At 35.9% G+C, this 27,242-nt stretch overlaps 2 protein-coding genes across 3 annotated transcripts; one reads left to right on the top strand and one right to left on the bottom strand.

The window, feature by feature from the left end:
* Window positions 1–1,829: 1,829 nt before the first annotated feature.
* On the bottom strand, window positions 1,830–8,637 carry rab15 (RAB15, member RAS oncogene family). 2 transcript variants are annotated; one of them, XM_065256706.2, is made up of 7 exons: window positions 8,249–8,637; window positions 3,138–3,198; window positions 2,975–3,038; window positions 2,772–2,849; window positions 2,497–2,586; window positions 2,321–2,386; window positions 1,830–2,140 (listed from the first exon to the last, which is right to left on the bottom strand). In XM_065256706.2, the coding sequence occupies exons 1-7, from the start codon at window positions 8,370–8,372 to the stop codon at window positions 1,982–1,984; spliced, it is 642 nt and encodes a 213-aa protein (XP_065112778.1). In that variant the 5' UTR covers window positions 8,373–8,637; the 3' UTR covers window positions 1,830–1,981. The 2 variants fall into 2 exon arrangements, with proteins under 2 accessions (XP_065112778.1, XP_065112779.1); XM_065256707.2 differs by having other exon boundaries at window positions 2,978–3,038; window positions 8,249–8,634.
* A 908-nt stretch (window positions 8,638–9,545) lies between these two features.
* fntb (farnesyltransferase, CAAX box, subunit beta) lies at window positions 9,546–26,484 on the top strand. Its single transcript, XM_065255850.2, has 12 exons — window positions 9,546–9,732; window positions 10,347–10,411; window positions 13,552–13,624; window positions 18,428–18,519; window positions 18,773–18,919; window positions 19,020–19,103; window positions 19,418–19,504; window positions 19,713–19,842; window positions 22,526–22,658; window positions 23,406–23,517; window positions 24,879–24,993; window positions 25,082–26,484. The coding sequence occupies exons 1-12, from the start codon at window positions 9,637–9,639 to the stop codon at window positions 25,202–25,204; spliced, it is 1,257 nt and encodes a 418-aa protein (XP_065111922.2). The 5' UTR covers window positions 9,546–9,636; the 3' UTR covers window positions 25,205–26,484.
* The last annotated feature ends 758 nt before the right edge of the window (window positions 26,485–27,242 follow it).

Below are 27,242 nucleotides of genomic sequence, written 5' to 3'. Positions count from 1 at the left end.
CCTTTGAAGGTACCACCCCAGTGACATTTTTTTAACCTTTTTTCTGACGGTGTACAGGAATATATAGCATTTTTTAAGTGTATTTGCAGTGTAAACTTAGGATTCATTTCTGTATATGACTTTCTTACAAATACTGTACCAATAGGACCACATGCAATGAATATGTTTATCACATTTTCGATCTTTTATGAATCTCTCCAGCAGCACATGGCCTTCAGAAGTTGTTTATGCAGAATTTTTGATCTGGGTATGGTTGTATGTATTTACCTTTTAAAAAGGACACACTTAAAAAAAACAAGTATCAAGGTATGCATTTCTGAAAGAAAAAAAAACATACATAATACTTGACCTTGGCAAAGTCAAGCTAGTATTTATCTGTCAGATCCGACTTCATTTGAATACTTTACTCATTCCACACTAAAGGTCCTCAGAACGTGAAATAAAAACACAGATATTATTTTTTCCTGTTGTCGTTGATGTTGACAAATAGTTTATAATACATAGGTTACAAAACTCACTGGGTGAATCATTCATTTTTAGCTTTGCACAACCGCCTCCCAGTGGTGAGGTTTGGTGTTGCACATAACTGGCCACCAACCTTCCAAGTCTACATAACCATTCATGTCATTTAATCCATAATTATAATAAGAACAACAACTCAAATGTTTATTCTTAATTATTTGACCCTAGACAGAATCACACTACTACACTTTATATATATATATATTATTTGTATATAAATAACCACATACTCATTTAAATGTATCAAATTGTTCATGAACATTTCATTGAAGTTTTAAAATAACACAAGCAAACATTTGCATTATTCAAGAGTTAATTTAAATCAACATAGTACAGTACCACTTGCACATATAAATGTTGCAATAGTATAATATACATTTAATCGTTTGCAATACAACCCATGTCAATTCAGCACAGCACACAGGCCTCATGTAGCTGCTCCACCCTGGGAATCAAAACAGTTCTGCATAAATTTAGCTTAAGTTGGGATGGAAATGACATTGATCAAAGCAGGCTATAAACCTTTTTCTGGTGTTGCTACGGTAATAATCAGTTGCTATGGGGCAACATTTCCAGAATCATTTATAGTATAATGTAGACATTTTCCAACCTACATCATCTGAACGCAAAGAGTATTGATGATGAAAAAAAGATTGGTGTAAAATACCAGATGAAATAACATGTTTGTATATCTGATTATAATTTACAAATTTAAATAAAAACCCTTGCATTCATTTACAATCACAGTGGACTAAAACTGGTAAGCAGCATGTTTTTTTTTTTACAATGCCTTTATACCAAAGAAGCATTTAATATTGTAACAGTTTGGTCAAACCCCATAAATGCATCATTCAAGAACATTTCAAGGGACACTTTCCAATAGTTTCAGATATATGATCACTTTACAAGGACCTTTTACTGAAAAATGTAAATTCTGTCATCATTTACTCATCCTCATATTTTGCCAAAACTGTATGACACACACACACAAAAAAATAATTCTAGGTGTCTCCAAATACGTTCATTTAGCATGAATATTCTGTGTGGTCGAGCAAAGAAACAAAGACATACAGGTTTATAATAACATTAGGGTGAGTAAATCATCACACAATTTTTATTTATAGGTAAACTATCCTTTAAAGTCCCACAGCATAACACAAAAACATATTACATGTTAACATGGGTGCTCCAGCTATAAATTTAATGCTGCCTGATACTTAAACCGTTCCCATATATCTGTTAAATGAACATAAAACTGATTCTAAAAGATTGTGAATAAATGATTGATGAGACTGGAAATACTCATGAACGTTTGAGCTTCTTTTACTATAAAATAAATAATAATCCATATGAAATAATGAATTGGTCATCAAAGGCGCAAACACAAGCTGATGCATTTATGCAAAAATATTCAAAGAACAAATATCAACTGAAAGGGTGGCTGTGCCACTTCCAGTCCTCAGCACCAGCACGACTTACGAGTGTTGTCGCCAACATTGCACAATCCTTCCTGCTCCTCCAAAACTGTGAGATCAAACTCGTCATTAATGGAGCCTCCCATCAAATCGATATCCTTCTTATTGGCTTGTAACACTAATTCAGCCAATCGGGTGAAAGACTGTAATGAAAAGAAGTGGAGGTAAACAATACTTAATAGCTGCAGGCAAGAAAACACAGAACAAAAATGTGCAAACAGAGTTATCTCATGGCTGCATGAAAACATGAATACACCCCTGCTAGGCATTCAGGTCTTTAAACATGTAAAAAATATGGATAATGAATACGGACAAAGTTGTACCTCTGTAATGTTACGGTTGGTAAAGGCACTTGTCTCAAAAAAGTCCATTCCGTAAGCCTTTGCAAGCTGGAGGAACGAAAGAGATTAGATCATCATGAGGACTTTATTATAAATCAAAATTTAAATAATGTACTAGTTTCACAAAAAGAGCTATAAGGGAAGTATGATTCATTTACCTTATCTCCCTGCTCTGTAGCAACCTGTCTCTTCTGTTCTTCATCAGACTTGTTCCCAACAAGTATTTTCTGCACCTTCTCAGGAGCATACTGATCATGGACCGAACCAAAACAGAAACTCAATGGTGCAGAATAAAAACAAGCAATATGATTTACCAAAAGACTAAGGAAAATAAAAAAAGGAAATCTTATATATATTTAGCATAATACAGTGAAAAGAGAAAGATGTTGATGAAAAAATACAAATATATGAAGCAGGTTATCTGCTGCATTACCTCATCCACATCACTGGCCCACTTCATGATGTGCTGAAATGAACGCTCGCTCGTGATGTCATACACCAGAAAAATGCCCTGTCGATAGAATATCACTTAGTCCAATTGTACATTATAATAAGATTTTATCAGTACATGATCACACAATGGTCATCTAAAATGATTCCTCATCACTACATCTGACTCATAAATGAGATGCAGACCACCTGTGCTCTTCTGTAGTACTGTTTCGTGATGGTCTGATATCTCTCCTGGCCTGCTGTGTCCCTGTGTGCATAAATACATCTGATTAGCCAAACCAGCTGACCCAACACTGTTATGTTAAAAACCAATGTAAAATAGACATCCATCAGAGCTGCAACTTACCATATCTGTATTCGCACTTTAATGCCATCAATCTCCAAGGTCTTCATTTTGAAATCGACACCTTGAGGAAAAGAAAAACGTTAGAATCACAATTCGTTGTATTGGCTAAAACACCTAAGGGTTTTAACTTGGTATTAGAAGCTTTCAAAGAATACAACAGCTAGAAATACAGTTTATGGGTCATTCCACAGAATCGGTGCCATTTGCATGTTGTAACTCATCAAAATTGAAGTTGATATTTAATAACACACGTTTTACTTTTCAAAATGAGTATTGGTCAAACTTAGGTAACTAGTTTATTTTTTAACGTGGTTTCTTAATGGAGGATGGAGGAATTTTGATAACAGGACTGAAAGTTACAGGACTGAGTTTTAGCATATAGCAAATACATAAAATATAGCTGCAGTAAATATGTGCTAATAGCATAAAGACACTTAGCAAATTCTACTGATTTACCAAAATGTTTTATTTTAAAATAATCCAATAACATCAAAAAAAATAGGTAACAGGACTGAACATTAAAATTGACATTCACAGTCAAAGCATCAATATCACGAAATATACAGAAAAGAAAAGGAGAAAAGTGACTTTTGATCTTCACATGACCTTCAGAAGATCCAGATGATGTCACGTCCTCTTGAAAATGTGACTCGCAGGATATTTCTAAAATTTCAGAGGCGGGAACGTGTTGGGTAACAGGACTGAGTGAAATCCTGGGGACATGACTAAAATGTGCATTTTATCTAAAAAAATTTAAAGCAAACATGGGTTATGGACCCACAAAATAAAATGCAAAAAATTAAAGATATCTAAAGAATTGTTTCCTTTTTTATTTAAAGGTACAGTATAGAGATAGAGCTGGGACAGATAAAAAGAATTCTTTTTTTTGGTGTTAGATTAACATGCAGGACACTTTGCTTAATAATCAAATCTATTTTTGAGTTAGTTTTCTTGCATTTTTATACATATAATATCCTGGGGACAGAAATGGCACAGATTTAGTGGAATGACCCTTATATTTAAACACAATGTTTTTACCAAAATAGAAAGTTGCATACAAGAAATTAGTAAATTGCACAGATTGCTTGCATATGCAACATGAATACATATGAATTTACATATTGCACCTTGTTTGCCACAAAAAAAGTATAATTTGATGATGACTTCACAAAGGAACCGACTTTTTTGAGATATAGGGATGTTTTAAAAGAATAAAAGGAGAGAAAATGATACTGAAGAAAAACACAAATTAATGCTTTAATTGATGAGTCATTTTACATTTTAGTACATTGTACCTGGAGAAAATAGCATTTTCTGGGTTATGGCCATTTTACCCAATCAAGACATAAATGATGGTGACACAAAAATGTACTCTGTAAGAATGAAGTATGACCCTGCATTCTTGCAACGTGTGAAATCTTAATGAGATCTTGGGCTCAGAAAGAATTCACTACTATTATGAAGCTGAAAAATGTTAAGAAATAATAGCAAGCCACAGCAAAATTGCAATAATATCGGGCTATGTATCAATAAATAAGGACCACTGTGAGATGTTACAGCTTTTACAGCAGCTTTGCCAGGTTATTTCATTCTCAATGGCATTTCCAAAAACAATTATAACCACTCAGAGCAGCAGAAGGTTGAACTAAATGACATTTGGTTCAAGCTGTATTGATCATATTTTATTTAGGGGGCGTTTAAAACATAAACTTTAGAAAATTGGTTTCAAAGTGAAAGTTTTGAACAACGCCCTGTCATCTCCGTGTAAACTACAGTAAGTAAACCCAAATCTGAAAAAGCAGTGACATCATGCACGTGTTAATTCATTAGTCTATAGACATGTGCAAGTATGACTAAAATAACATTGGCGGCCTAAAGGACTGTGTTTGTACTGCTCAAGATACAAAGTTTATTAAAAGTCCCCCAACAAAGTTTGGTGCTTTTATGGTCACTTGTAGTAATAAAAGCTACCTCATCGTCTGTCTAAAAAAAACTGCTTGAGGCTTTCGCCATCTTGATTGTTTGTGTTTATCTCTCTGTAGATAAATGAGTATGTGCGCATTTATCTACAGTGCGTGTGTAGTGTTTCTGTACATGGTAACATTGCCATCTACTGGCATGGCACACATAATGTAGGAGATATGGTCGTCTTTGTGGATTCACAGTTCTTTTAACAGCATCGTCGTGTCGTGTATAGGCTACATGAAATTTTTTATGAACGCAAAGGAAAAACTTTTTCTATTTTTCACTACATTGTTGTTGTGTAAACATATTTTTTTATACTGTACATGTTAAAACTGAGGACAGAGCTGAAACTTTAGACACATTCTGGGGATACCAGAGACAATTTTTAAATTGCTGAAAACACCTATGTGAACTGCCCTTTAAGTCTTTTCAGTCATAACAGCTAAATATGATATCCTTGGTCATTTGTGGCCCTCTGCTGTAAAATATTTGTGACTCCTTAAAGGAGTAGTCCACTTTATAGATGGGGCCCACTGACTTACTATAGTATTTTTTTCCTACTATAAAAAGTCAATGGACCCCATCTTTAAAGTGGACTACTCCTTTAACTGTAAGTCGACCGTTGTTCCAGGCAACAAAATTCAGCCATATCCATTATTGTTTAATGTCGCTTATATAAATCTGTGGTTACCCCTTTATCTTTTAGGTACATCGGGGTCCTGATGACCCTTTTTTACTGTAATGACCAGTTTACTGTAAATAAAACCTTACAAAAGGGCCACCATGAGTGCTTCATGGACCTTTAAACCCGATCATGACTACAAGTTTGGCAATGAAATGTAATATTTGAAAATGACAATGCACGAGTACAAATAAATACCTAATAAAATCCTATAAATAAAAAGTAAGACAGTATAAAACCTCAAACCAAAAAGACTATACCATCCACAGAGTGCCACAGCCTCCACTTTATCAAGCTATACATTAAACAACAGTGCTATCTGTGACCTGCACTTTAAACACTAACACACACAAAGCTTTTTGCTGCCGCCACTGAACTGGTTGGGCAGAGGAAAAGGACAAAAAGACTTCATCTTTCTTTCTCTCTCTAAGATAATTGTGGGCATTGAAAGGACGACAACAATGCAATGCAATACTAGCAACATAAAAGGGCATTGTACAACTAACCTAACCATTTCTGACTTAACCCTAAGTTAGGTCATATTTCCTCTATGAAGGGTGGTTCTTCAAGTAGTGGAACACAAACAAAGCTTCACCCCTCTTTGAATTAATAACATGAGGTTTGTGAGCACCAGATATATCAAGACATTAAAATCAGACCATCAATCTAATGGCCATTCAACCAAGGATAATGAGTATTAAATTTGCCATAATGTAGCAGAGCTGTAACAATTAAATAATCACTCGGACACTTCTCTACGGAGACAGGCACTAATATGAAATGGTAATACATTTAGCAGCAAAACAGACAGATAAGCTACGGTGAATGAATGGCAAGCACAAATCTAAACAATAGTTGTCAGATTAATCGGGTGACAGCATCATAAAGAGTTGATCAGCTGATCAGAGATACTGGGAAATGTAAATAAATGAAAACCCATACTCTGCTTTACCAACTTTCATAGCTAAAACAATTTACCACAAAAGCATGTTGCAAATATATAACTGGTAATAACATTACAAGCTAAAAAGAGTAAGCTACAAACTACTCTTCCTTTGTAATAATAACGAAAGTCTTTGACAGACTAGTATTACAATATATATGGGTCATAGCCCTGTGGATTAAAGCTTATTGAACCATTTTTAGGGCATATTAATTAAATACTAGCAGGACAGACAGACTGCTGCAAGTATGAGTCAGTTCTTCTGATTCCTTATTGATTTAGGGAGATAAAAGCATCTGGAATGCTAGGAGATGGCGGAGATTAATCTTATGGATAATATTATTTGCTCCACAGTGTGCAAGCTAGCTGCAACAACAAAATAACCCTGAACCTTTGCAAAATAACAGTCTGACATTTATTCCACATTTAATGATGCATATATTATAATTAAGAGGCAACATCTTTGGAATGGGTTTAGCCTCCCACATGCTACATTTAAAGAAAAGCTATTCAGGATTCAGAATGTTTTAATTCCTTCTGTGGAAGACAGGATATATTTAGCAGGATCTTAATATTTTTGGGTGAACTGTGCTGTAATGTGGTAATCATAATCCAATACTAGTTCACGTTTTACAGAACCCCAATTTATTATTATTATTATTATTATTATGCACCAAGTAAGGTGTAATACAAAAGGAATAAACCGTTCTCTGTGGACACAAAGTAATAAAAGTGTCCTTATTTGCAGAGTTTGATGAATGAAAAAAAAAATGTAAATAATAATTCAAAAATAGCATGTTTGGTTATGCTCTTAAAATTAGTAAATGGCATGTTGTCCCACCAGTCCAGGACACACAAATTAACACTATATGATTTATGCAATAAAAGAAAGGATAAAAAATTATCTTCTGTATATCTCAAATGCCTGCGGGAAAATTTGTATTTGAGTTACAAATTTCTATATTTCTCACTGGTGAGACTATGAAAACAGTACATCTTAAACCAAATTACATTTACATATCAATACACACAGCACCTGCATAAAACATCATGTATGAGTTGCAATGGCAACTGTCAGGACACGTTGTTGCCCATTATATATTATTAAGAATGCATGCAATAACATACACCTGCTTTTAATGTCTTCACCATGCAATTGCCTTTCAGAAATCATACCTATTAATTGTATGACTAGAATTCATTACTAGATTACTGTTATCTATAGGCCTAATGTATCATGGCTATATTCAATTCTATTTTATCAGCTCGAATTACACTGCGTGCAATGAGCTCCTTATTATAAACAGGCGTGTGATTGTGGTGTTAAAAGATAATATTGCAAAAATGACAGTACAGAGATAAAGCATTTTAAATTGTGAATGCATCCCATGTGGTGTAATTCATTTCTCAATTCATTATTTCACGGCTCATAAAGTATAATAGCCCAGCGCTGCTATGCTATGGGCACGAGCTGTTTGTTCTGCAACTCTTTGAACGGATGTATGAAAGTATCTGTCTTACCGATGGTAGAAATGTGAGAGGGATGAAATTCATTGTCCGTGAATCTGCATAACAAACAGGTTTTCCCGACACCGGAGTCTCCGAGAAGCAAAAGTCTAAACAGCACATCGTACTGTTTGGCCATGGTGTCTTATGGTCACAATTAAAAGAACTCAGCGTCGGGTTTCCATGTTTACCCCTCTTCAGAGTATCATCTTCTGAATTTTCCCATCGAGCGGTCCGCGTTTATGTGGCGATTGGCCGTATCAATGTTTGGATAAAGCGAGAGATGTTATGTTTGTTGAAATGATTCAGTAACGCTGATCTGGTGGTGGGTGCGGTGGGCTCGTGTGCGCTCCCTATTCGTTTCGCTGACATCCATCACACCTCATGAAATGGGTGGAGATTACGAGAACACCGCACCAGGCTTTTGATATTGACCAGAAGACAATAGTTTTTTTCCTACCAAGATTTTGTGAATTAAGTGCATGTTAAATTGTTCTAAAATTATCCTAAAATTATTTATTGAATATTTTAATAAATTAAATGTGCAATATTTGCATTAACGTCACAAGTTTATTGTGAATTTTATTATTATTATTATTATTAACACCACAATTATTATTAGTTTCCTGTTAACAAATTTATATAAAATATCGACCACGTCAAATAACGTAAAACTCAATTCCTGACTCAGCTCGCATACTATCCGTCCTAGACAGTACAGTACTCCATTAGAATTAGTACGTTCACAATTATCCTTAAAGTACCCGGATGGTCTAGTTTAGAGACGCTACATTAAATTATTAAATTATATAATTCATGCTTTTCTGAATTAATACATTCATTTACACAATACAATCACATAAGAAATAACGAAGAAACCTTGAAATTAAAAAAGGAGTGTGTGAGTGTCTGATATGTGTGACTGTTAAGGATTGTCGTCTAGGCAACAAATGACACTTCCTAACGGGCGTTGGTAATATGATACTTGTACACTTTACGCACTGCAAAGTATATACATTTCAATAACCGAAACAATACATACGTTAAGGGTACATTATTGGGCAAATTGGGACCCAGTCCCAGGCGAGTTCGACTCCATGCCTCGCTAGGCAGATGACATCATGACATCACAGTACCGCGAGAGCTATTAGAAAGCAGGATTCCGAATCGCTCTCGCGGTACTGTGATGTCACACCTCGATCAGGCTGTGCCGTCCGCGCTGTTCCGCATAAGATCGAACACGCCCAAATTTTAATGCTGTCTCGAATGCGCCTTCAGACTTTCCGTAACTTATCTCTAGTCACATGACTCCTCGTGAAGCCACGCCCACACCGCCTTGACACTTGCTATGCTGTGAAACTGATCGCTCTCTGTTAGCGGCGCATGTGTTTTCAAATATTATTATGGAGACGTCTCTACATTTGCGTTGCTTTTGTGAATCACACTCATCTGAGCTCTTTAACGATGACGGCGTGCAATCGGTGACCTCAAAAGAACAAGTAAGTTTAACTCTTAGTATTAGTTAGCTAATTGGCATTAGCGCAGAGCTAACTGTTTCTTGTACTCTCTTTCTGTGATGAACTGTGCTGCTGAGTAGCCTGTATGTTCTGCACGTGCAATAAATGGTTCCTTTGCATCCAGCTCACTCAGTATTCCGCTTGTCCCACTGCACTTAGATTTATTGAAAGTGCAATGACAAATCAGGACAAATCATGTGGAGATTTATAAGAATCGACTCCTATATCACTAGTTTGTGTTGCACATCTATGGGTGGTTGACAATTATGCATGACATTTTAGAATGAATAACCTTAAATAATAATAATAATAATAATAATAATAAGAAAATATCTTTTTTTTTTAAACATTTTCTCTGTTTTGATTATACTACAACTGGTTTGATTGTTTGAGCTTGTATGCATTACAAAGTTTTTAATAATTTTTTGGCTTTGTATGACACCCTGGACAGGATGTGATGTCAGCCACCCATATGCGCACTCAGTCTCTGCCACAGTAGATTTCTTTGTGTGCATGTCATTTGACGTGTTGTCACATTTTCTGTTTGGTTATCTCACGTCCACATTTTTTGTTTCCTGTTTTATCATTGAATCCAGAAAAATGTTGAACGCAGTATTCAAGAGGTATACAGCGTTTACCAGCAAATTCACACCTCACCACAGTAAGTAAAGTTCAGCATTCTCTGGCCATTAACATAAACCAGGATTGCTTGCATCTCCAAAGCCCTCATTGGTATTGTAACATTAGTCAATTTATTTACATTCAGTGTACTGTTTTTTAATAAAGATGTCTTTGACAGGAAAACCAACATTATAATGTCTAGTTTATTATTTATTTTACAGCATCACTGCATATGGGCATCTTTATTTAGCAAATTTCTCTGTTCATAACTAAAAGTTTTACTTTCTTGTACCAAAACACTTTAAATGAGATCACATAAGTGCATTTTAAACTTATTTGACTGAATCTGTGTCTTTAAAGGAACATGGCCACATTTTGGGAATTTAGCTTATTAACGTATCCCCCAGAGTTAGATAAGTCCATACATACCTTTCTCATCTCCGTGCGTGCTGTAACTCTGTCTGACGCAGCCCCGCTAGCTTAGCTTAGCACAAAGACTGGAATTTAATGGCTCCTGCTAGCAAACTGCTCCCAATAAGTGACAAAATGAGAACATTTTCTTATTTATGTGTTGTGATTTGTATAGTCACATTGTGTACAAATAACCAGTGGCGTGTTTACCCACCACGCAAACCACGCAGTTGCGTAGGGCCTCGCAGGCTTGGGGGGCCCCCTACTGGCCACAAGGTGTGCGAAAGTATGTTACGTTTATTCAGACCCAAATCTAAGGCACGGATAAAGCACGCGCAAGCGAGAGATGTGCAAGTATGCACGCAGAATAATATATGCGCGCATCCTCGCGAGGGCACATATAGTATGGGAAGCCGAACTCATCAAAAGAAGGACGAAACTGCGCCACTCGAGTGATCTGCGCTGCGCGAACCAATTATATGCGCGGCTATGGCGTTTAATCAGACCCAAAAGACGCGCGCACAAAAACCACGCGCGAGCGAGAGATACGTGCGTCCTCGCGAGCGCGCAGATGAGCTAACTCTACGGGACAGCGCACCTCTGCACAGTGCGCACAAAAGCAGCCACACAAGTGCTAGAATGAGCGATCGCTCGACTCTCTCTGTGCTCTCGTAACTGCACAACATTCACTCGATGATCAAGTTTACTTTAAAGACTTTGGGCTTCACACTTGTGATTGGTGCTTTGGTTTGATCTGTGACAGGCATCTTTTGTTCCACACTCATACAGGTATAAACATGATAAAGACACCATGCAGGGGTTTAAATAATGTCTAAAATACATAAATCATATTCTGTATCACATCATTGTCATTAAAATCTCATCTTTAGTGTATGTATAGTCTATATGCTTGTTGTATCTCACAGTAAGTTTGTTTTTACAATATGAACATGAGAGTTATGTGATTCCCATAAATTCAAGCAATAACTAAATTACAATGTTCTTTGCTGGTGTTTGTTAGTTCAGTTTGTTAAATCAGTCTGAATAATAATCGAATGATTCCTCTTTTTCCTCATTTGTTTTTTTTTTAGTAAGATGTCAGACACTGAAGTTGCAGTATTAATTACATTGTTTTAAATACATCCAATAAGACATTTGCAAGCAAAAGAAATATCTGAGAGGGGCGCGAAACATTTTTTTTAAACCAAGAATTTTTGTCATGCCAAACTGTAACAATTTAGTGTTATTTTAAGCAGTGTAAAACAAAATAAAACCATTTTATATATCTCACTTAATTCTATATACTGAATATTATTGTTGTGCAATTCAATTGAAAAACCTTGGGCAATGCTGAGGCATGGGGGGCCTTGGTTCTTGGACTTTGCATAGGGCCCCCAAAATTGTAAACACGCCACTGCAAATAACAAGGTCATATGAGACACAGTCATCTTTTAACCATATACATACTGGGAACTATATTCTCAGAAGGCAAAGCACTGCTACTGTTATCAACCAAAAAGATGATAACAGAAGTATTAGAGAAGTTATAGTTTTGCGTAAATAAAATGCTGCATCAGAGCCTCTACTTCTTTTTGTTATAACCTATAGCAGGCGGTTTGAGAGATTTTCAAAAACAAGGAAATTACATGTTCAAAATCTTATTCAAAAAGATAAATAATGGTAACACTTTACAATAAGGTTGTATTTGTTAACCACTAGTTAATGAATTAGCTAAAATGAACTATCAATGATCAACTATTAATCAACTATCATTTTTAAAATCAAACTGTTAACATTTGATAAAGCACCATGAACTAACATAAATAACTGTATTGACTTTAACTAACATAATCAATAATTAATACATGCTGAAAAACTTTATTGTTCATTATTTGTTTATGTTTGTTAATCAATTACTAATGTTTAACAATACAAACTTATTGTAAAGTGTTACCGAAATAATTTCAACAGTAGTGCATAAAATAATAAATTATGATGTCGTTAAGTATTTCAAGAATAAAAGTCAAAAAAAAAAAAAAAATCATGCAGTAAAACCAATAAACAACTCAAATGAAAGCCATTTATCACTTTTTATGTTAAACTTGTATTTTAACATCATGTTACTTCAGTAGCAAAAGCCAAGTCAGGCTTGAGAGGACAAATTACTTCTGCATTAAAGAATACAACAAAATTAGCCAGCTTTCAGCATTAATTCATACAGGCCGCCTGCCTGGTGAAGGCTAAACATGGCTCTGATCTAGAGATAAATCGATAGTATGTGTTAAATCTTATGATTGTGTTTTCTGTGGCCCAGTAGAGAGCAGCAGAGTAGAAAAAACAACAGGAGGTTATGATCTGCTGTTCTGTCAGCTGACAGATATGTTTGAATTTGGTACTACCAATATGTACCTTTTGAAGTACTATTAAGAAGTGTTTAGGTGCAAAGCTGTATGTACTTTTTGTAAGGGTACAGCCCCATTGACAATTGGGGTACATATTTTTGACCACTTCTTTGATGTGGATAATTGGAAGGATGTCAGCTCAGTGGTTCAGCCTGCTTTGTAAGTAAGTTTCTAGAATGCTTACTGTATTAAGCCTTGCATTTTACTGTGCTATTAATCTTCTTCAGAGGGTGACATTGATCTTTTGTTTAAAGCTTTTTATTAAAGCAGCGTGAGTCAACAAAACAGAATTCGTAATAGGTTAAGAATAGCTAGATGATCTTAGACAATTAGACGCGTGACTACACACCCTCTCTATTTCTTTCAGGCCTGCTTTGCTGAGGGAACAACACTATCATTATCTGAAGAAAGGTTTGCGACATCTCTCTGATGCGTATGAGGTAAGCAGTGCCTTTTAAAAATACACTTAAAGGCATACAGGCCTTTCCAAACCTATACAAATTTCTAACATAGTACACAAACCTCTCTTATACAAGGGTCTAGTACAGTGGTTCTCAAACTGGGGCCCCCAAGATTATGCCAGGGGGCCCTCAGTTTTGTGACATTTTATAACATACATTAATTTATCATGAATTCTGTGAATTAAATTTAAAAACAACAAGGCTACTAACCAACAGCACTACATTGTATATTTTAATATGTTTTGTTTAATTAAAATTTTATGTTTTAGAGGGGCGGTTTCTCAGACAGGGCTTATCCTAGTGCTTTAATTTAAAAACACCTTGTCCGACTAATTTTAACACACATCGGTGACATTGTTTTGGCACTCCAGTATTGTTTTTTGTAAGGTATGTTTGTAAAACATCTTAAATTACGTAATATAAATAAGGCCTAGTCCTGGATTACCCTAAACCCTGTCCAGGAAACCATCCAAGAATGTTTATGTGATATATTTTCTTTAGAGGGGCCACCATACACAAGGGGGGCTGCACTTTAAAAAAATTTGAACCACTGGTCTAGTAAAATGTGCAGGACAAACAACTCTATCATAATGAAAGTTGAGAGGGACCAGGGCAAACCGTGGCCACTATTCTCAACTACTGCAGAGGAGAAACCATCCTTAAAGCGATACTTGAAAATTGCCTCATGATTCACTCACCCTTAAGCCATTCGAGATACATATGACCATCTTCTTTCAGACAAAAACAATCGAAGTTATATTAAAATATGTCCTTGCTCTTCCAAGCTTTATAACGAGTGAACAGGGAACAACTTCTGACGTTGAAGCCCAAAAAAGTGCATCAGTCCTTTACAGACAAAATCCACACGGCTCCAGGGGCTTATTAAAGGACTTCTGAGGATAATCGGTGAAATTTTGTATGAAAAATATTAAAGGTGACAAAAAATGATTGAACGGAGTATTTATCCTTGTTATGTGATGTGACATGTAGACAAAAATATTTTTGTTTGGGTCTGTAATGCCTTAGAACAGGGGTCTCAAACTCAAATTGGCTTGGGGCCATTTCTGAGATTGGCATTTAATCGGAGGGCCGCAGAGCTATTTTAAGGTTAAAAAAGTACAATATTTCTGTAAATTGACTGTTAAAATTCTATTATTTAATGTATAATAAAAGCAGTGTTTTTTATCTTTTAAATATACATTATTTTATAAAGTAAATAATTTCTTAACCTTCTCTTTAATAACTAAGGCCTATTAAAACCTTGCACTAAACTAACAAATAAAATTTCTGTATACATGTATAAACTATTATAAAAAATTACCATCAGTAAGTGTTTGTATTTTGATTTATTTTGGGTTGTTTACAGTCATAGTATTGACTTTATTATGTTCCATCTTTGTTATTCCACAGTTTTAAGGAATTTGCTATTATATGTGGAAAAATATGAATAAGTAAAAGTGATCCTAAAACTTCTGAATGGGTAGTCAATGTTACATAAGCTAGTTAAACAGAAATAAACTATAATACTGCTAGGTGTAATTGCATAGCAAGCTACATAATAATATATTATACTTCATTAATATATAGCAGTATACACACTTTTATCCTCTGTATGTTTCTCCTAATCTTTTCTCTTTTAACCTTGGTACATTGATGGCAATTTTTCTTATCTGTAGTTTATGTGTTGCATTACATCTACGACTCTGCCTCACATTATGCGGTGTCTCCATTAGAAGCTGTGACTTGTTGATGTGAGCCCCACCGCAGCTCTTCTCTGAGTAACAGCTGATATTCACCCGGAAGTAACAAATCTTCTCTAGACAAACACTACAAAGTCCCGACAAGATTAACTGATCGCATGGTGACAATGGTATGATTGACGCGAGTTTCAGATGAGGAATTAAAGTCCGATCACGCATTCCGTTATCCTCGCAATCACGGAGCGCGCGCAGCTCATGGCTGCGTAGCAACAGGTGACGCGACCCACGCCACGGAACGCAACTTCCGCTCCCGAGCATTTTAGAAAATAAGAAACGCCTTGACTCGTTTTAACGCGCGTTGTTAGACGCGACATGTGAACGAACCCTTAAACGTTTAAATTAAAAATGAAATGAATATTAAACAAAGTGAATAAAAATCTTTCTGCGGGCCAGATTATGTTATATTGTTGAAAGGTGCCGCGGGCCGCAAAGAGGGGGAGGGTGGGCCGCAAATTTCAGATTGGGATGTTTTTCTGGCTGACATTTCTAAAAGAGGAATTTCTATGAGACTGAGATGTTTAGCATGTTTAGCACTTTTTGTATGTTTGTGAATGTGGGTAGACTACCATTATTCAACAAAGACAAGGTAAAAATTATTTTTTATTCTCTGTCCCCTTTAATATTTAAGTTAGGAGTAATTGACAACGGGCCGTTTAATTATTTGAGAATAATGCATGGGTGGCTATGCAGATGTGTGTTATTTTCAAAAAATTCAAAGGACCGTAGTCAGTTATTTTGCTTATACCACGGTTACCACAGACATTGCTAAGACATTACTCTGATGGTTATTTTAAGACATTTGACAGGTTAAGTGTGCGTTTATCGATAAATAAGGCATACCAGTGGTGGAACATTTCTCAACCAATCAGAATAAAGCATTCAACAGCAGCATGGTATAGACCTTTATACGTAATCGTCGTGTAAGGGGAGTTCCTGTCAAGCGTCAACACACTAGAAAAATATAAACCCGGGCAAGTTTAAAATGGATCAAAGAGTCTACAAAACTTTGTTAACGGATTTGCCAAATATTACATTTGCTGATGTGACACGACTAATGGAGGAAAACTTTTTCCATGAAGAATTTGTCAATAAATTTCTAGGTAAGTAGAGAGCGAGTATAACTGTTACTGAACTGTTAACTAAAACGACACATTATAAGTCTTTTCGGATAGCCTGAATACACTTCTGTATACCTTCACCATCAACAGGGAATTGATGGAACAGATACGGCTTTTTACATTGCCTTGACTGCGGAGGAAGTAGATTTCCGCGATGATTGCGTAGTTCCGGTCATAAATACGGAAGTTGTGAGAAAGGTCTATAAGCAAGGAATAATTGACAACGTTTGAAAATTACGCTGCGGGTGTGCATTATTTTCATATGATTCAAAGGACCGGAGTCAATATTCCTCTTATACCATGGTTACCACAACATTGCTCTAGTGCTTATTTTTAAAGGTTAGGTGTGCGGTTTACAGAAAAATAATTGACACCCATGGAACATTTCTCAGCCAATCAGAATAAAGCATTTAACAGGCCCGTGGTATAAGTAAGGAATAATTGACGACGAGCCATTAAATTGAAAGAAAAATAATGTTACACCACGGTTGTGCATAATGTTTCGATAATTGAACAGCCTGGAGTCAATTATTCTGCTTATACTACGGTAACCACACCTCAAAACATTGATCACATGATATACTTAAATGGATTCATCCGGTTTTTGTTCCGCATCTCATCCAACGGCTTTTTCTTGTTCAAAAACGTCATTTTAAAGCTGGCAATGGAGGCTTGAGCCATTGATAGCATTCTAATGAAGTTATAAATTAAGTTATTAGAAAGAGAGCGACAGAGACACCGAGAGAGAAAGAAAGAAAGAAAAAGAGAGAGGTCGAGCGAACGAGCGAGAGAGAGAGAGAGATTGTGTGAACGAAGCTACCTCTGTGCGTCTCTAAACAGCGCTGTAATTGCCTCGTCTGTCATGTTGTTTTTGTTAGTCCGTTATTACAGTTAACTATGCGAAGTGATATGGAACTGTAATGCGGTCAAGAGAACTGCCTGGAACTACTTTCGCTGTGCGTTTCCCAGAAAATAACTGCACACCTCAGAACTTTCATCAGCCAATCAGATTCAAGCATTCAACAGACCCATTGTATAAGTAAGGAATAATTGATGACAGGCCATTGAATTATAAGAAAATAATGCACACCCAAGGTCAATTATTCCGCTTAAATCACGGTTACCAAAAATATTGCTCTGGTGCCTATTTTTAAGACATTTTAAAGGTTAGGTGTACGGTTATTGAAAAATAATCAACATCCATGAAACATTTCTCAGCCAATCAGAACAAAGCGTACAACAGCTCTGTGGTCAAAAAGTTATAAACTGTAATAACTAGCTTATGGTTAGCAGCAAAATGCGATTATACATGTACTCTGCAGTGAAATTTGTTTAATACCAATGAAATGGCTATAAATTACATTTGTGAAAATAAGGCATTTCAATTATTGACTTTTCATTGCCAGCACTCTTCATATACTGATAAAAAGTGTAGTTTCAATGAACTGGAACCCGCTTTGTATGAAAACATTTTTGCCAAATACATAAATGTTCATGTAAATTGCGATAGAATTTATATATAAATTCATAAATAAAACGAAAACCAAGTCCTGTAGCTTTATAAAGCACACAGCCTTTGTTTGTGTGTGTGTTTGGGTGTTAGAGAGAACACCATGCTTCTGATAGGGTTTGTGTGTGTGTTACTGTGTATTTGTATGAGAACACCATGTCCAAAAGTGACCCTGGTTATGAAATCCAGGAGAAAGTCTCACAATCTAATTGTAAAATTAACTTTACTTTCAATCTTTGACATGGCCTCAGTCAGTATTACCATAAAGATATATTTTCACAGAATGTTCTTTATATGATATTGGATTTTAGGTGGAAAAGCTAGGGTCACAAATCAGCTCTGTGTGTGCGGGTGGTTGTAATGGCTGTTAAATCTGCATGTTGTCTGGCTTTAGTGTTTGGATGCCAGCCGGCCTTGGCTCTGCTATTGGATCCTGCACAGCCTGGAGCTGCTAGAAGAACCCGTGCCGGCAGCAGTTGCTTCAGAGTGAGTACTCGCCTCTATAAATGTATATCTGAACACGTCATTATCAAAGCTTTTTATACATGAGGCACGTGGTTAGAAAGTACACTTTAAGCGTTTTACTATTTTACTTTGCCATGCAAAGATTAAATGGTCAATTGGTCCAAAGTTGCTTTGGATTAAAGCATCTGCCAAACGCAAAAGCTAAACATAAATGTACGATATCTGTAGAAATATTTAGTATGCGCTTGTCATAAACATAACTGTCCTCTGTTAGCGTGTGCCAATTCCTAGCAAGATGTCAGAGCCCGACAGGTGGTTTTGGTGGAGGTCCGTGTCAGCATGCTCACCTTGCACCCACCTATGCAGCTGTTAATGCCCTATGCATCCTAGGCACACAGGAGGCCTACAACGTCATCAACAGGTTTAAGATTTACCTCGTACTGCATTGTTATCTATTTACCATCACATGCATTTATCATATCACCATGGCAACACGTAACGTTTTTCTCCTCCCCCATTAGAGAGAAGCTGCTGGACTTCCTTTACTCTGTGAAACAGCCAGATGGCTCCTTTGTGATGCATGTAGGCGGGGAGGTGGACGTCAGGTGAGCGCTTTCATTGTGATTTCAACATAGCCCAGAGCTTTCAACATGGCTGACAGCAGCAATGCATCTCTTTATTCCCTGCGCTCTGATGTAACTACACCAAGGCATTTTTTCGATGGTGACCTTTTAATGTTCCCAACAGACGGGTCTTCATGTTGACCTTATGTCAGCTTTAAGCAAATAAAGTCACTTTAACAAGCAATTGGATTTGACAGTCAGTCTTATTTCTTTAAGCTCATTCTGCATTTCAGTTTTAATGGTAATTATCATTCACGCATTAACTCTTGGTTGCATGTGTGCGTCTGATGTGATAGGAGTGCCTACTGTGCGGCTTCTGTGGCTTCGCTCACAAACATTATCACCCCTACCCTGTTTGAAGGGACACACCACTGGATTCTCAGGTCAGTTGCCCATTCTGTTTCGTGACAACTCGGTTACATTTAAAAGGTTTGGGGGTTGAAGGTGACAGCGTTGAAAGAAATTATGATCTAATAATGTCTTTGGTATCAAATATTATGTGCTCTTGTACAGTATTTTTTGATACATTAAATGTGAAACACAACTAATGGGAATTTATCCTGATACACTTTGCTTTCTTCTGGTCTTCAGTTGTCAGAACTGGGAAGGCGGTTTGGGTGGAGTCCCAGGACTTGAAGCACATGGGGGCTACACCTTCTGTGGCACCGCTGCCATGGTCATACTAGGCAAAGAGCACATGCTGGATCTTAAAGCCTTGTTAGTAAGTCAGTTTTGTATGTGAGGAGAAATAGCCGCTAAGGGGTCTCCTCAGGGACACAAAGTATTCCGGAAAATAAATATTTTCATAATAAAGATCAGCAGGTCAAAAGAAAATTCAGCCAAATAACTAAATTACCCCATGATTTACTCGCCCTCAAGCAATGTCATGAAACATTTTAATAAAAAAAGTAAATGCAAAGTAAGCGTTTCAAAATAAAAAGCATACAATTACAAACATCTCTTTATGTACTATTTTGCACATGATTTTAAATGACATTATATAAAACAATTTTGTTATTTTGTCCACATTTAAGGGGGAAAATTGCATTACCGGAACTTTTCCATGACTGGATTTGAGTTCTTTGACATGGAAATATTTATAAAAATATTTATAAAAATCTAAAAAATACAAAGCTTCAGTGCATGTTATATTATAAACATTTACAGTAAAGAAACATGTGGTATTTGGTGATTATTGGTAAATGTAGAGATAATAATAAGGAATATAAATGTGTCCAAGACCATTTTCAATCATTGTTTAAGCCCTCAAGGAACTAACAATTAAAAAAAAATAATTGATTTTGACACTCAAGATGGCTACCAGGTAAGCAGTTCTTATTTTTTCTCCAGATAAAAGTTGAATTTTTTTTCTTATAGCACCTAGACAACTTTTTAGTTCTTACTACCGAAACATGAGTTTGTAAATGCATATATTTAATGTAATATCATGTTGCGGTAATGTTAATTTTTGATAATGATAATCTAAAAAATGTAAATAATTCTATAGGAAATATTTTTTAAGTCCTCTCAACATAATGGTTATAGTAAGTTCAGAACTTAATCTTATATGTGCAAAAAAAAAACAATTAGCTTCAAGGTTTTTTTAACATTTTTGATGCTGGACACATTCTAAATCTGGATTTCGTGAGAATCACCCAAATGTCCTTGCTTTTCCAAGCTTATAATGGTAGAAAAGAGGGATCAGGGAACAACTTCTGACTTTGAAGCCTAGAAAAGTGCATCCATCCTTCACAGAGGTAATCCACACGGCTCCAAGGGGTAATAAAGGTCTTTTGTGGGTAATTGATGCAATTTTAAAAGAAAAAAATCCATATTTGAAACTTTATGAACTATAATTACTAGCTTCTGGTAACGACAGCATCTTGGACTCAAGCGATTCATTGTGCGATTTATCCTGGGAGCCAAAGCTTACTACGTTAAAACCATAGACTGTAAAAAAAGATTGACGACCCGACATTGCCTCCTTCCAATGTAATGAATTGAAGCCAAAAATGAGCAACCATGGGTGCTGCCATGTTACATAAAAACGTCAGTTTGGAGCCAGGGTATGCGCAGAAGGAATCGTCCATGGAGCCAGAGGTGGAGCCGCATTATCAAACTTCTGCCTAAGCATTCGCATGCACAATTCAACCACGACAATCAAAACGACACGCCCCATTTATATATATTATATTAACATATAGCATCAGATTACTAGCAAAAATGAACAGTTGGACATCAGTGTGATAACAACTACCTTAAAGGACCAAAACCACAAAATTTTGAGGAAGTGTAAATCATTTTTATCATTTTTATATTTTATTTAGAGCCGAGTCCCGTTCGTTTGCATGGGGCCGGGGTTTATGACTTGTACTGCAGCCAGCCACCAGAGGGCAATCAAAGAGCCAACAGCTCATAGACTGTTCATAAAAGATGGCCGATGCGACGTCGCCTCCCACCATTGTAATGAATTGAAGCCAAAAATGTCCGACCACGGTCGCCGCCATGTTACGTAAAAACGTCAGTTTGGAGCCAAGGCATGCACAGAAGGAATCGTCCATGGAGCCAGAGGCGGATCTGCGGTATAAAACTTCCGCCCAATCGCCCGCGCGACCAATCAACCACGCCAATCATAACGTCACGCCCCATTTCTATTGCATCAAATTACAAGCTAAAATGAAACTTACCACAATAATGAAGACTTGAACATTTATCAGCGTGATGATAACTACTTGAAAGGACCAAAACCATCTTTCGGAAACTTTTATTAGAAGTGTAAATATTTTTTTTTATTTAGAGCAGAGTCCCATTTGTTTGAATGAAGAGGGGCGGGGTTTATGACTTGTACTGCAGCCAGCCACCAGGGGGCGATCAAAGAGCCAGAGCCTTCACTTTTTAAGATGTATGAGGCACACCCGCAACAGCTTCACTTTTTAAGATGTATGGGGCACACCCGGTTAAAACTCCAAGATGGCGTTGTTACCGAAAGTTTATATAGTTAAGGTTTAAAAATATGGATATTTTTCATATAAAATGGCATCGATTCACAGAAGACCTTTATAAACCCACTGGAGCTGTGTAGATTACCTCATTATCATTAAGGATGAACGCACTTTTTGGTGTTTAATGTTAGAAGTTGTTCCCTAATCCCTGTTTTCCACCATAATAAAGCTTAGAAAAGCAAGGATATTTACTCAAATAATTCCAAATGTGTTCGTCTGAAAGATTACGTCAATTTGCAAGCCGACTGCTGTAATTTTGATATTTGGCTGGAATATCCCTTTCATTTTAAATTATTGTATAGAGTCACAGGAAATGTGTGTCAACCATAAGATAGTAGCACTAATTGCTATTATTTCCTGTAATGATATTGCCTGTGGTTTTCTCACTTATTCTTTCATTAGCGCTGGGTAACCAGCAAGCAGATGCGTTTTGAAGGCGGATTTCAGGGCCGGTGTAACAAACTGGTGGATGGATGTTATTCTTTCTGGCAAGCAGGGCTTTTACCATTACTCCACAGAGCTCTTTTTAAAGAAGGTGAGCAGTCATACATTTGCATGTATGACCACTCAATTAGAAGAGACTGTTTGATTGACATGTACAGCAACCAATTACAGTATGGGTTGGGTTTTCTGATATATATGAAATGAATATGAAAATGAATTCATATAGTGGTGCAGGAGACAAAAATGTGTATATGACTTAAACTTGATATGAATTTTCACAGACATACAGTTCTGCTTGTGAGGATTTAGTTAATTCAGTACTTTAAATATTTCAAGCACAATTACGTTAATATGTCATTGATCACAATTAATTCTTTATCAAAACTATTAGTTATATCAACCCAGTGTCTAGACAACTTAAAATTTTATTTTTGGGTGAACTATTTTTTTGTCATAATTTTTTAAAACATTATGTTGATAAGTTTATTTTTTCTCCGTTGAACACAAAAGTAGATATTTTGATATATGATGGTAAGCAAAGCACACAGTTGATGATCGGTGACTTTCATAGTATTCATTTGTTTTTCCTATTTTGAAAGTCAACAGTGTGTCTACCATCATTTATTGAATATATTCTGTGTTTAACATATAAATAAATAAACTCATACATGTTAAGAACAACATGAGGGTGAGCAAATGATGCCAGCATTTTCGTTTTTAAATGTATATATAGCATGTATCAGTGTTCATATTTTGGTTTCGTTTTGTATGTATAAAGCAATAATTTAAAGCAGATTTATGGTGCATTACCCTGTAAAAACATTATTGTGTGTTAAAGGAGACTCAACACTGAGTGCAAGTAGCTGGATGTTTGAGAGACAGGCCCTGCAGGAATACATCCTCCTCTGCTGCCAGAATCCTGGTGGAGGCCTTCTGGATAAACCCGGCAAGTGAGTACAGCACACACACAGTGAAAATTCATTGCAACTCAAATAATATCACCAGTGTGTTTAATAATGCCTAAGGATATACCAATTGTTTTTTGCCTTCTAGGTGGAGAAAACGTACGTAAAGAAAGTTTGAATAAATATTTACCCGTAAATAAAAGAGATGACTTTTCATAAAAGAATATCTATATACACTCTTAGAACGGATGTGTTAAAAACAACACAATCAGTGTTAGTTTAGGGCAGCGGTCTTAAACTCCCGTCCCGCGAGCCATTTGCGGCCGGCCCTCCCTATCTCTGCATCTGCTTAATATATAATAATCTGGCCCGCAGAAAGATTTTTTATTCACTTTTTATAATATTCGTTAGATTTTTTTATTTTAAAGGGTCCATTCACATTACATGTCTCGTGTCACGTGTCTCATCTCAATATAATATGTATATAATAAAGCCTTATCTAATATATGATTATATAGCATCCTATGCAATTACATATAGAGCAGTAATATTATAATTTTTTTCTGTCCCACTTATGTAACATTGACTACCCATTCAGAAGTTTTAGGATTACTTTTACTTATTATTAATATTTTTCCACATATTACTATAATAGCAAATTCAATAAAACCGGGGAATAACAGAGACGGAACATAATAAAGTAAACACTGGGACTTAAAAAAATCCAAAATAAATTAAAACAGAAACACTTACTGGTGGTAAAAAAAAAGTGAAATAGTTTATAAAATTATTTAGGAATTGAATTTGTTAGTTTCTTGCAAGGTTTTAATAGGCCTTTACTTACTTTTATAAAATAATGTAGGGGTGAGATCGTCTTTTGGCAGCGTGAAAAAATACCGGAAATAAAAAACGCTCAACCTTGTGCAACAATGTAAACAGTACGTGTTACAACTAACCCCACATAAGTTTTTGCCCCACACACCCTATTAAAAAGATAGAAACCACTGCTTATATATTTTTAAGTATTATTATATGTTAAATAATAACATTTAAACAGTGCATTTACAGAAATCTGTGCCGGTTTGACAACACACTAAATTCATCCCTGGAACAACACATTTTGTGTTACTTTCAACACAGCTTGTGGTTTTGATTTTTTTACACAAAATCAACAAAAATGACACATAATGAATAAAAAATAAACACATCCTTTCTTAGAGTTTACCTGTTCTTCCTTAGAAGACCATAGGGGGTTAAGCAGATTTAAAGCAAAATTATTTATAATAAGTGAAAGTTATAATGCGTGCCGAGAGAGCATTCTTTTACTATAATTTATCTAATTTTTTACGGAGGTGACATTTTGCAGCTTTTCCATCTGAGCAGACTTTCATAACTGTTTCTCTCAGGTCTAGAGATTTCTACCACACATGCTACTGTCTTAGTGGACTCTCAATAGCACAGCATTTCGGAAACACAGATCTTCAAAACGAACTGATCCTCGGTCAAGAAGAAAACCGACTGGTAGGTCATACAGAACATTCTGTTTGGTGTATCCACATTGAGATTAGTATATTATTATGACTCAACGTTCACATATTTTTCCATTAAGGCGCCTACTCATCCAGTTTACAACATCGGTCCAGAGAAGGTTGCCCGGGCGGTCGAACATTTCCTTCGTTTACCAGTCCCAGTTTACACAGGAGCTAAGAAGAATGCTATGGACCAGTCATAGTCTTTTCCTTAGTTAATAAAAAAGGTAAAGATATGTTAGGTATTGAGTTAGATTGACCAAGACAGAGCAATCATATGTAAATGCTGTAGGCAAGTGTACTCTACTTGCATGAACTACAGATAAACACCAAGGGTCTCATCTACATAAGTTTCAGTGGGATTTATAGTTTTGTCCTGCAGAAACCGTGGGGACTGAAATGTCAATGTGTTTTCAATGCAGAAGGTTTATTTGCACATATAGTACAGAGTTATTTTGGCTTTTGGTGTATGTTTTCTGGAGTGCATGTGGCAATAGACCCTTTTACAGCCCACGTCACTGTGACGTCACCGCTCTAGCTGGAGGCAAAAAATAAGTAGGAACTCATAGCCGGCGCGCTAAAAGTTTGAGTTTTTGACTTAAAAATGTCATCTCGTTGTGTTTTTGGCTGCCAGATTAGAAGGAACCGCACTTTTGGTTCAAAAATAAAGTTTTACCGGATCCCGGAAGACATTTCTTCACAGAAATCAAGAAGACAATTGAGGTTGAATGCAATACGGCGCACAGACTAGACGGAGACGATCATAATTAATACTCGTGTTTGCAGTGCACACTTCATATCAGGTAAAATAATCTATGCATATGTACTGTTGTGTTGGTTTTATCTAGTACAAATCAGCAAGTTTCTGTTTTATTGGTGAAAAGTCGCCAACCGCGCTATTGTTTAGCTTAAATGTTAAACAAACATACAGCGATAGATGTGTATGCCATCGTTTGAATAGTCTCTTAAAATAATCCACATTGCTAATCATAGTTAGCCCAGTGATAGGTTACATAAGACACTAAGCCTAGACAAAATTACCCAAACCACCTGAAAGTAATTCATATGTTGTCTATGAAATATCTAAAACCTGGTTAAAATCGCAAGAGTTAATTTACAAAAATACCTGTCACGGTCCCGCAGAATCAGTGACTGTACATATTCGGACAGATCCGAAACTAATTCTGCATCCATGTTTAATAAATCCCTCCTAAAACATGCTCGTTTAAGCTTGTCAACATAGCCTCTGCGGCTCTTTCTGCCTCCAGCTAAGCCCCGCCCACACAAATACGTCACAATGTTTACCAACTGTAAAAGGGTCTATAGGTTCTGAAGAGAACTAAAGTATTTGTATTCATGATTTGTACTATGTTGTTTACAATAAATGGCTCCTTTGCTGATAAGATCTAATTGAAAGGATCTATAAATTGTATGCAGTAACACATTTTCATGGTTAAATAAACCATTGTGCTATTAATATGTTGGCATGTAGTCATAGCAGACTTTTTATTACTTAAATACATATGGGTGATTCTCACAAAATTAGACTTGTGAGGTCATTAAACATTTTAAAAAGTAAATGCAAAGTATGAGTATCAAAATTAAGCATACGGTTACAAACATCTCATCATGTACTATTTTGCACATGATTTCAAATGACATCATACAAACCAATTTTGTTGTTTTTTCCACATTTAAGGAGAATTGTCATTACCGCAACATCTCCATGACTGGATGTGGGTTCTTTGACATGGAAATATTTATAATCAAAAAATCTAAAAAATAAAAAGCTTCAGTTCAGTGCATGTTATACTATAAACATTTACAGTAAAGAAACATGTGGTATTTGGTGATCATTGGTAAATGTAGAGACAATAATAAGGAATATAAATGTGTCCAAGACCAATTTTCTCATCCTCCGCAACAATTTTTAATCATTGTTTAAGCCCTCAAGAAACTAAAATTTAAAAAAAAAATGTTGGAAGGGACCTAATTGCCTGTGACACTCAAGATGGCTACCAGGTAAGCAGTTCTTATTTTTTCTCTCCAGATAAAAGTAAAAATTTTGTTTATCATAGTACCTAGACAACTTTTTAGTTCTCATTACCGAAACATGAATTTGTAAATGCATATATTTAATGTAATATGTTACGGTAATGATAATCTAAAAAATTAAATAAATCTATAGGAAATATTTTTTTAAATCCTCTAAAAATAATGGTTATAGTAAGTTCAGACCTT

This window comes from Paramisgurnus dabryanus, chromosome 12 (genome assembly GCF_030506205.2).
Source record: "Paramisgurnus dabryanus chromosome 12, PD_genome_1.1, whole genome shotgun sequence".
NCBI classification, from domain to species: Eukaryota; Metazoa; Chordata; class Actinopteri; order Cypriniformes; family Cobitidae; genus Paramisgurnus; species Paramisgurnus dabryanus.
Note: the sequence above shows the minus strand (reverse complement) of the source record. Positions and strands in the feature narration are given on the sequence as shown.